This window comes from Gossypium hirsutum, chromosome D11 (assembly GCF_007990345.1).
Source record: "Gossypium hirsutum isolate 1008001.06 chromosome D11, Gossypium_hirsutum_v2.1, whole genome shotgun sequence".
NCBI classification, from domain to species: Eukaryota; Viridiplantae; Streptophyta; class Magnoliopsida; order Malvales; family Malvaceae; genus Gossypium; species Gossypium hirsutum.
In genome coordinates, this window is record NC_053447.1 from 1,637,211 (window position 1) to 1,648,881 (window position 11,671).

At 35.1% G+C, this 11,671-nt stretch overlaps 2 protein-coding genes across 2 annotated transcripts; both read right to left on the reverse strand.

Annotated features, from left to right (window-relative positions):
* Positions 1 to 775: 775 nt before the first annotated feature.
* Positions 776 to 4,959, reverse strand: LOC107904510 (hsp70-Hsp90 organizing protein 3). Its single transcript, XM_016830904.2, has 7 exons — positions 3,808 to 4,959; positions 2,332 to 2,620; positions 2,075 to 2,160; positions 1,747 to 1,970; positions 1,589 to 1,655; positions 1,435 to 1,494; positions 776 to 1,045 (listed from the first exon to the last, which is right to left on the reverse strand). The coding sequence occupies exons 1-7, from the start codon at positions 4,714 to 4,716 to the stop codon at positions 932 to 934; spliced, it is 1,749 nt and encodes a 582-aa protein (XP_016686393.1). The 5' UTR covers positions 4,717 to 4,959; the 3' UTR covers positions 776 to 931.
* Positions 4,960 to 7,297: 2,338 nt separating this feature from the next.
* LOC107904509 (elongation factor G-2, chloroplastic) lies at positions 7,298 to 11,456 on the reverse strand. Its single transcript, XM_016830903.2, has 4 exons — positions 10,537 to 11,456; positions 8,366 to 9,780; positions 7,739 to 8,251; positions 7,298 to 7,641 (listed from the first exon to the last, which is right to left on the reverse strand). Exons 1-4 carry the CDS (start codon positions 10,790 to 10,792, stop codon positions 7,474 to 7,476), a joined length of 2,352 nt encoding a protein of 783 aa, XP_016686392.1. The 5' UTR covers positions 10,793 to 11,456; the 3' UTR covers positions 7,298 to 7,473.
* Positions 11,457 to 11,671: the final 215 nt, after the last annotated feature.

Sequence of the window (11,671 nt, forward strand, 5' to 3'; positions counted from 1 at the left end):
ACACATCATACTTTGGAAATAACTGAACTTAATATAATAAATTTAACAGCTACTATTTGATGAGGACTGATGTTTAAAAATTTGAAAAGAATAGAGGTTAAAAGTGATCAAATTAAAATACAAGGATTAAATTCACCACTTTCACAAAGTAGAGAGACTAGTAGTGGAATTTAACCATTTGCTAATATATTATGATGATTGATATCTGGTTTTGAAGGATATGGTTGAAGTGAAGATGAGGAAGCTGAAACTAGATGTTGACATTGTAAAAGACTATACTCCGATTATTCCAAATCCTAAACACGAACCACCGCCGAGAGGAAAACCGGGGACATCAGCCGGAAGTGGTGGTGGCGGCAGTTGAGGACTCATAAGAAGTACAACTGTCCTGTACAAGCTTAACGTAGTACTACTTTTTTTTCTGGTTGTCTCTGCAAGTATTTGTATCACATGGGGCATATTTAAGACTTCACTGAATAAAGAACAAGAGAACTGTTAGGTAAATTTTTACTGGGGTTTTTTAGTGTCCTTTTTTTATTGTTCTTAATGAAAGCTTGATGTTTGAAAAAAAAATCACAGAAACTGTTTCATACTCCATGAACCAAAAATCAGTTGATGTCTGCTTTTTGCTGGTTCTGCACTAAAACATAGTCTTCATTTTACGAAACTAAACAAAACATTTCATCATACCTGCTGTTTAAATGATCATGCATGTTTTTTGCTTCCAAGTAGAAATTTTGAGTAATGAGAACAAACGATTTTAAAACAGAAAAAGTAAAATAAATCAAATCCCATTCGAACTTTTGAACAATTTTTCCAACTGAAAACTAGTTTTTTTATGGATTAATCCACTCAAATTCGGACAATTGCAAGTACAAATTTACTATGAAGGAAAAAAAGCAATTAAGTTAAAATTGATCACTTTCACAATTTATCTCATTTGCACAATTCCAGCAGAGACCAGCTTTTGGATCTTGTTCATCACCATAGGGTTCTTCATGTGTTCTTGTGCTGCCTTTGGATTTTCCTGGAAATCAATCAAAACCTGCCCAAATCCAAGTTTTTGGCTTTCAGTAAACCAAACAGCAAAGTATCCACAGACAGGTCCATATATCATAAGTACTTCTCAGTTCAAAGTTGAAACCTTTTTTTTTGGGTTATAATATGCCTGTAGTCCCTATATTTTTGGATTAGGAATCTAGCCCTATACTTAATCCTTTTATTTTTCATATTTTCATATTTTAAAATTCAAATCCACTTGCAATCTTTTTTTCATGAATGAATAGTTTTTCATTTCAAAATGTCACTAACAAAAAATTTTAAAAAAAAACCATGTTAAGAATTCAACCTGATTTGAAAAATCAAAAGACAATTCCTAATTTCCGAAATGTACAAGGACTATAGTCACATTTTAACCATTTTTTAAGCACTTACCTGTCTCATTACAGGATCTGAGAGAATGTTCTGAATTTCTGGATCTTGCATTGCCTTAGCCTGCAATATCACATCAATTTAAAGTTATATTGACATCTTAAACAGCTTGTGTCAATTCAAAAGAAAAACAAATACATATAATCTCGATCCTCACCTGTCTTTCCTTCAGTTCTTCGGGGCTCAAATCACCTCGATTGGCTTTGTTGATCTGTTCTACGCATCTGCAAAATAATTGAGATAACCAAATACTTAAATAAGGTACTCCTGAACTAGGAAGAGAGAACCAAAAATAAAAAAGAATACTGTGTATACCTTCGAACACCATCGAGCAGCTCCTGGTTATTGGCATCGTGTTTCAACCCTTCCTGGTATGTTTCTAAAGCTTTGTCATACTCTTTCATGAAGAACTGAACAGCACCTTTTCTTGTGTAACCTTTGGAAAAGGTTGGGTCAAGCTCAATGCACTTTTCAGCATCTTTTAGCCCCTCGGGCAATGCACCCAATTTTGTGTAGCATGCGGCTCTGTTGCTGTATGCCTGACAAGGCCAAAATGCATTTCAACAATCAAAATGATAATACTATCATTCCTTGGTCAATGATCACCAACAAATTCACAAAAAAATAGAATCAGACTTCCCACCTTTGGATCTTTCGGATTTCTTCTCAATGATTCCGTATAATGCTTCACAGCCTCGGGATACTTCTGCTGCTTGAAACATTCGTTCCCTGTGAATATATTTTTGCAGTCAATAAATGAATATTATACCAGACGACTATTCTGGTAACTCCTATATAACTATTCCACACGGACTAAAGATCAAACTTGATCGAACATAACTATTCCAACATAACCACCAAGGTATTAGTAAAAAATAAACAGAAACTGATAAAGAATACCTTTCTCACGCTCCTCGTCTGCTATCTTTGGATCAAAGTACTCTTGTTGTTCCAAATCCTTCTTTGCTTTTTCAGCATCATTTAGTTTTTTCAATGTGTCTGGATTGCGATGCTCTGTAAGGGCTTTCTGGAAAGTCTCAATAGCTGGTTCATAATCTTTCGAGCATTTTGCCATCTTCGCCAAAGCAGTTCCCTTCCTAGTCAAAGCTCTTGCTATCATTTTATAGTCTGATCTGAGCTCTCTACCTCTTTCAACAGCCTTGTCACAATCCTTAATGCAATCCTCGTACTGCTCTCGAACAAGGAAGTTTCCAAGAAAAGGGCACCAAAGTTTATATTTAGATCTTTTCCAGGCATAGAACATAGTAATGCAGATATAAAAATTGTAGAGAGTTCTTTTATTAGTTCTCAGATGAAATAGACATGCGAAATGTAATAATGGTGATAAGCTGATGACATCTATTCTTACCCAAAAATATTCACTTAAGATATTGGCAGGTTAAGAAAAGGATAGGCTAGTGGAGAGCAATATTTGGTTTTAACCAAAAAACCGATAAAACCAGCCCATTAAGTTCTTCGGTTTTGGTTAGTAGAGGGGGCAGGTTGGTCAGTTTTGACCTCAGTTTAATTGGTTAATTCAATCGTTCATCGGTTTTTGCATCCTAGAACCAAACCAACCGAAAAACCAACTGATTTTATATTATTTTTAAATTATTTAAAATATATATTTATGTTTTATAACATATATAATAGACATTAATCATATAAACCTAACCCAATAACCCTTGACCCAATCAAATTACCCAAGGTCGGTTCAGTTTAGTTAGTTTTCAAAACTAAAATCGGTTAGGTCGGTTTTCTCATGTTAGAATCAGCTAAGTTCGAAAAAAACTCATACAAAACCATCCAATTAAACCAATTGATCTCCCCTAGGAGAGGCTAGCCTCCTTTGAAACTCATTTCCCTAGGCGGAAACTACTAGGCCTTTACACCCAGCCCCCAAAAATAATAGTCTTCTGAAGAATAACACAAAGTCGTTGCGTTAATGTTTGTATATGACATCATGATTACCTACATTATTAAGCAGATGATATACATTATGATCACTAGCAACGCCTAAAACTGCACTCAGAATCACACCACCATAAATTCATACCGTGAAATCATGATCAAGAATTTAAATGGCGACCACCACAAGACCTAAACACGTTCGAAATTCATAAGTTAAATCACTGTTAGATGCTCGTAAAAAACAAGGGTCTATGTCCATCTTAGAGCAGAAGAAAACCCAACAGTGAATCTCATTCCAAAGTAGTATCCTGTCGTTAATTTTTATACTAGACGAAATTAGCATGAATTTACTAACCTAGGCCAAATCAACAAACAGTTTCTAAACTATATTAGTATTGTAACAATAGCTACGTTAAAGGAAGTAAAATTTCCAACTTCTAAATAAATAGATAGAAATAACCACACCTTGCCCATTTCCAAATAAACAGCAGCCCGATTAGTGATGTACGAAATATCTCCTTCATCAAGCTCCATTGCTGTCGTGTAATGCTTAATAGCCGTCTCAAAATCCTTCTTCTTATATGCAGCATTGCCAGCCTCCTTCTCCTTTAAAGCTTTCTCTTTCTTCTCCTTTTTCTCCTTCTCTTCTTCCGTAATTTCCATCGGTTCTGGTTCAGGCTCGGGCTCAGGCTTCTTCACCTCCTCCTTAGCTGGTCGTGAAGGAGACGGAGCTGGAGGTGAATCCGCCTCTGGAATCTCCATATCATCGCCACCACCATGTGCCTTAAACTTAACATTCAACAAAACACCCAAAGCTTGCATAACCCTCTGATCTTGCAAATACTCATTCAATTTGCTAGGATTTCTTTGAATCTCTTGCATCGCCTTAACAAAATCCGGCTGCTGTAAAAACACCCTAGTAGTCGGATCAGCAGTCAACTTCGCCCACATCTCCGGTCCCTGAAAAGCATCACCAAACGGATTAGGTGGCGGAGCAGCCCTAGAACGCGAAGCCGAAGCCGTCGCCGCCGATTGAGCATCAGCCAATCCAGACTTCAAAGCTTCATTATTAGGATCAATCTCCAGACCCTTCTTATACGCCGAAACAGCATCTTGATATTGGTGCAAACCGAGGTGAGCCGCGCCTAGCCTGCTGTAACCTTTAGACCAGTCAGGTTTAAGCTCAACGGTCCTTTTGGCGTCCGACAATGCGGCCTCGTATTGATGGAGAGAAGCATACGCAGCGGATCGGTTAGAGTAAAGGACGTGGTTGGTGGGGGAAAGGTTTATAGCATCGGTGAAGTGTTTGATTGCGGCGTTGAAATCACCAGAGGAAAAGGCGGCGTTGCCTTTGGCTTTGGCTTCGTCGGCCATCGGTGGATGAATCTGCTGGCTTTTGGATCTGGTTTTGGGAAAGACGATATCGGATATTTGAGGGTTTTAGGGGTAATTTGCAAAATTTGGAAGGAACGAAATGTAATTATAAAGAAAGAGAAGTTAGAGGAGCAGACTAGAGAGTTCTGGTGCTTCTCGAAGCTTCTTCAGCTTTTGAGTAGTCTACTTGGATTAGGGGTTGTTTGGACGTCAGTTTAATTGTTTTCCCAAATACTTAATCGGGTTTTTGGGCATGAGGAGAATAAGATCACAAGATTTTAATAATGGGTAAACTACATAGGAGGTCATCTAACTATGGTCAACTTTCGTTTTTGGTCAGTTAACTATTAAAAGTTCTAAATTGGTCACCCAACTAATAGGATTTGTTTTTTTAGTCCTTTTCGTTAACTTCCATTAAATGTATGACGGAATAGTGAGTTGGCAGTTTAAAATTTTGTATCAAATTTAACCCTTAATATTTATACATTATCTCAATTTGATCCTAATTAAAAAATATAAAATTAATCTTTCAATATGTTGTTCGTCAAGAGCCAATGGACACTCTCAATGGATCGATATTATTTTTAATTAGGGTTGTCTCTCAACTCTACAAAGAGCCCAAGTACTTGATGCGCTGAGTTCAATAAAGTAAAAGTGTCTTGTTGAATCAAACTCTGTCACGCACAACCACCTATTAGTGATTTAGGTTGTGAATCAGAGCTCATGATGAATGCACATAGATAGGGGTGATCAAAACTCGATTCGGTTCAAAAAATAAAAAAAATCGAGTTAATCAATTTGAGTTATTCGATTTTTTTTAGTCAACTCAAATAAGTAATTCTGGTTTCGAGTTGAATTTTACAATTCGAATAACATATTGGTGTAAATACTTTTTTGGTCATTGTCAATTTTAAAAACGAGCAAATTAGTATTTCTTAACAAAAATTACAAAAAAATCAAATAAATTTTTAAAATTCCAAAATTTATATTTTAAAAAAATAAAAAAATAAAAAAATTCTAAAAAATATATAAAGAAAGTTAAAATTTAAAAAAAAATCTAAAATAATAATTTTGAACCTAAATAAGTTAACTAATTATTCAAATTTATCATACAAAAATAATTCTTTTTCTTATTTTGATTGGAAAAAAGTTTTTAAATATATATGGTTTCAATTTTATATGTTCTAACATAGAATTAGTTATATTGTAATAAGATTTTAATTTGACATCTTTCGTTTTTTAATTTAACTTTAACAAATTCACTCGATTCGACTCGATTTGAATTTCATTTCACTCAACTTGATTCGAAAATTTTTTGAATCAAGTTAGGATGATAGAAAAAGACCTGTTAACTCGAAATTTTTTCACTTAATTCGAATCAATTCAATTGAATGCTCACTCTTAAGTTACCATGGTTAATATTTGTAATAATAAGTGATAAGATTTTATAAAATTTAAATCTCTCAAAACTCTTATCTTGTAGATGAACTTTAATTTTGACTGTCGATATAATTTAAACTGTATCGTCGAATTTTGGGCATATAAGTAAATGTCTTGTCTTCATTTGTAATTATCTCATTATTGAATAATATAATATCTTTTAGAGCATTTACTCATACACCTTTTCTGTATTTTTTTTTGTTTTTTCTGTTTGACTCAAGTTCTTTTGTCTTTTAAGTTTGTTTCCACTTTATTTCGGTGTTTTAGAGAATTTTCTTAAAGATTTCCTAATTTAAAGAGATAAATTGACTTAGACGAATTTAAAGTAAAAAAATTGTCTAAAATCACATGATTTGCGAAACTTAAATTTTAGTCCGATGATACTAGAAGTAACATAGATACCCATTGACACCATTTAAAGGCACGAGTTCAAACTCCACTAGAAACAAATGCACATGTTCCCTTATTTGATGATCGTGTGATATACACAATTCAATTCCACATCACCTCACAAAATTAAAAGACAATATCTACCAAAAACAATAACAATAAATTCATTGAGGATTTAGTTGACTCCACAAAAAAAGGTCCCATGTTATTGTTGAGAGAATGGTACCTCCTAATATGTTTGTTCAAACTACATAATTTTAAATAAACAAATACCATTTTAAAATTCTCAACTATTCCAACACTAAAAAAATTATATAAAACCACTTAATCTAACTCATTTTTTTCCCTTTTTGGGAAAATTTTACACTAAATAAATTCATCAAGCAGACCTAGATTTTTCTTTTGCAAATTCTGGGACTTTTTTACTTATATAATATAAAATAAAATAAAAAATAATGAAATAGCATATTCCAATAATTATCATATTTAAATTATTTATTTTTATTAATTGAGCCAGATGAGAGAGGGGAAAAATATCACCGCCTATCAGATAGCCACCATACCCCTAAATGGTGCCGCCTATCACTTTGACACCACTACTAAAATATTATTATTATTTTCTTAACAAAATGCTGTCAAAATACTAGGGTGGTGCCAACCATGCACCACCCTCCACCCCTTTAATTGTACCATTTTGGTAAATAATTTTTGGAGCATGACATTTCAGTATTTTTTTTAAATATTATACAGGTAAAAACCCCAAATTCTGATTTATGTTGCATTTTCTACTTCAATAGTTTTGTTACATTTATACCCAAAACTGATACATGAAACTTATAATTTAAAGAAAGGAGAGTGCTGCACTTCAAATTATGAAGTGAACAAAAAATAGTGTTTGGATGCCAGGAAAATTATGAAAAAACAAAATCAAGCAACAACTTCTTGTTGTTTAGTAGCAAGCTCGTTCTGGATATGTTGAGGGACGACATCAAACTTGGCCAGTTGCATGGTGTAGGATGCACGACCTTTCGTCATACCTCGGAGAGTGCTGACGTATTGGAACATCTCCGCAAGCGGAACAAGGGCATCCACCACCTGCAGTTTAATCCGAAACCAAAACTCATCAACACGATAATATTACAAGCAAAACAAGGAGAAAGCATATATTATGATGATGTGATCCGATATATACCTTGAGTCCTCCAGGCTTATCACCAAAGCTGTTAATCTGGCCTCTCCTTGAGTTGAGATCACCGATCACGTCACCTAAATGTTCTTCGGGTGTGACAACCTCAACTTTCATTATAGGTTCAAGCATCCTAGGGCCAGCCTTTCTAATCCCTTCTCGGAAGGCTCCCCTGGCTGCCAGTTGAAATGCCAATACACTAGAATCGACATCGTGGTAAGAACCATCTACTAGCACGGCACGTACATCAACAACAGGAAAACCTGCAAGGACACCATTACACATACACTCCTCCAGTCCTTTCATCACTCCAGGAATATATTCTTTCGGCACGGCTCCACCTTTGATTTCACTCTTGAACTCGTATCCACTACCTGCCTCCATAGGCTCGAAACGAACAGTAATATCAGCAAACTGCCCTTGTCCACCTGATTGTTTCTTGTGTACGTATTTCACTTCTGAAACTTTGGAAATACTTTCCCGGTAATTAACTTGTGGTGCACCGACATTGGCTTCGACCTACATGCACCAAGCAATCAAAATAATGGCAATTAGAGAAATGTCTGTACACATATAGTTGATCGGGATGATCAAGGGTACTAATATGTTTGGCAATTAGATGTTGCTACAAACCTTGAACTCTCTCTTCAAACGATCAACGATAATCTCGAGATGTAATTCTCCCATTCCTTCAATTACGGTCTGGTTGATCTCTTCATCCCGTGAGAAGTGGAAAGAAGGGTCTTCTTGAGCAAGCTTGATCAAACCATTAGCCATTTTATCGACATCAGCTTTAGTCTTAGGTTCAATAGCAACCTTAATCACGGGATCGGGGAAGTCCATTCGTTCAAGTACAATAGGATGGTCAGGGTCGCTAAGAGTTTCACCTGTAATAGTATCCTTTAGACCTGCAAGAGCAACAATATCACCGGCCAATGCAACCTTAACGTCCTCTCGACTATTAGCGTGCATTTCCAATAGTCTACCGATTCTCTCTTTCTTCCCTTTGTTAGCATTCAAAACATAAGATCCCGCAGCAAGCTTTCCTGAATACACCCTCACAAATGTAAGGGATCCCACAAACGGATCGGTCATGATTTTGAAAGCTAATCCGGAAAACGGTTCTTCATCACTTGCTGTCCTTTCAATTATCACTTCGGGATTCTCAGGATCAGTCCCCTTCATTGCCAGCAACTCAAGAGGAGACGGCAAGTAATCCATAACAGCATCGAGTAATGGCTGAACACCCTTATTTTTAAAAGCCGAGCCGCATAATACAGGTACAAAACTGATTCCAATGGTGCCTTTCCTAATTAATTTCTTAATGGTTTCCTCATCGGGCTCAACTCCTTCCAGATAGTTCTCCATAGCTTGGTCATCTAATTCAACGATCGTTTCTATCATTTGTGATCGGTACTCTTCAGCCAACTCTTGAAGATCAGCCGGAATATCAGCATACTCAAACTTTGCACCCAATTCTTCCCCAGACCAAAGCACAGCTTTCATCTTTACAAGGTCAATGACACCTTTAAAATTATCTTCTGCACCAACCGGTAGTTGAATCACCAGCGGTTTAGCACCCAAATTTGTAACTATCATATCTCTCGTCCGGAAAAAGTTTGCTCCTAGACGATCCATCTTGTTGACAAAGCAAATTCTAGGTACCCCATACTTATCAGCTTGTCTCCATACGGTTTCAGATTGCGGTTCAACACCAGCAACACTGTCGAACAAGCATATAGCTCCATCCAAAACCCTGAGAGCTCGCTCCACTTCAAGTGTGAAGTCAACATGGCCAGGGGTGTCGATAATATTAATCCGGTGGTCTTTCCAAAATGTAGTAGTTGCAGCCGATGTTATGGTAATACCTCTTTCCTGCTCTTGTTCCATCCAGTCCATTGTAGCAGTTCCCTCATGTACCTCACCAATTTTATAGTTTCTTCCTGTGTAGTATAGAATACGTTCTGTTGTCGTTGTCTTTCCGGCATCTATGTGAGCCATAATTCCAATATTGCGATAATCTTTCAAAGGTACAGCACGCTTTGACTCTGTTAACAACCAAAAATATATATCCAATTATCCATTTCACAAACTCACAAAGTTGGAAAAAGAACAATAAAAGTATCATAGAAGCCCTAGGAGCCGGATTGCAATTTGCACCCTCTACTCAAAAGTTGGGCAAATTAGTTCATATACGTTAGATGAAGGAATAAATTGGACCTTCTGTTAAAATTTTCATCCAATCCCTGTGCATCAACATGAGATACACGTAGTGTACTACATGTCACTAATTGATTATTCTTTCAGTTATGCCTATTTTTAAGGGTAGAAATAGATTAAATTTTTAACAAAAGTATTAATTTACTGTTTAATCTAATATAGAATGATTGTACATTTAGGCAAAATGCAATTTGACACGGCCGTACTTTTACCCAAAAAATTGTCTAAATAAATGGAACACATTACATCGAAAAACAAGAATACTAAAAAATGTGAATCAAAGGACAAATAATTTACATTAGCATTTGGAAATATTTTAAGTTTTTGCATTAATAAACCCGAAAATTAGCTTAAACAAGCAAGCATACCAAATTTCCTATTGCCAAGCGATGAAAAAAACTAAAATTAAAGCTAGAACCAACAAAAACCCAGTCTTCAAAAATTCAAAACATAACAAAACAAATCAAAATTTCAACAAATTACTTCATAAAATTTTAAGAAAAATTCAACTAAATAACTTAAAACGGTAACCCAGAACAAGTAAAAGAACAGAGCCAAAAAACGCAGAAATGGAAAACGTTTACCATCAGCGGCCATAGCAAAGAGAGAGAAGTTCCTTCTCTTCCCCTTTTGTTGACGTGAAATAGGAAGTCTTGAGCCAATTCTGACACTCCCCATGAACTGGGATAAAGAAGAGGAAATTGAAGAAGAAGAAGCTCGAGGACGAAGACCCAGAAAACGAGTTGAAGAAGATAAAGGGGTTGGTCTCCTTTGAAACCCATTTAGATTGCACACAGTAGAACTCGAACTCGATACTCTTAGCGCTGTCTCTGCTGCCATTTTTTTTTTTTGTTTTTGGCCTCACGAATTATCTGTTCTTTGTTTCTCTTTTTTTTTATGTGTGAGGTTAGGGATAACGATAACTTCGTGGTGTTTATATTTCCTACTGATGTGGTTAATGAGTTTGCCATCAATTTATACTTATAATAACGAAAATGCCATACTCTATGGTTGATGATGAGGTTGGAAGCCAACGGCCGTGAGGCTGCCACGTATATTTGAAATTATATGTCCGCATAAACCAGAACGGTGGGGCAGGTTTCCCTAGTGGACTCCTCTCAGCCTATCGTATATTCATGTTCATCCATAATACAAGCATAAAATGGATAATTTGCAATTTATAGAATTATATAGTATTTGTATTTTAATATAATTATAGTAAAATACGAAGACCATATGAATATATAACATTTTAAACATAATCATATCAATGCTTAAACTTTAACAACCTTCACACATGTTTTTTCTGTTTTATTATACATCAATTCGTTATTTTTAATACACTTAAGTTTTTCATTTATATTTGTATAATTTATTTTATTATATTTATAAAAGATTAATACTTTGTCAGTTCAATTGTCATAATTACTATTACACCAATCTAAAACAGTAAATTCTAGTGTATTTGAAAGTATATGAATAATTTAGAAATAGTATAAAAATTTAACCATAGGAAAATAATGATATTTTTTTATATAATATCTATTCTGAAAATTATGAGTTTGAGTGAGTTTAAAAGTATATGAGTAATTTATAAATGATATAAAATATTAATTATATATCAATGCATTTATTATTTTTATCGGCTATTGCCAAGTGCCAAGTGCCAACTATGCCAGTTGAGCTTTAAAAAGTAAAATATATATATTCGAAGCATCT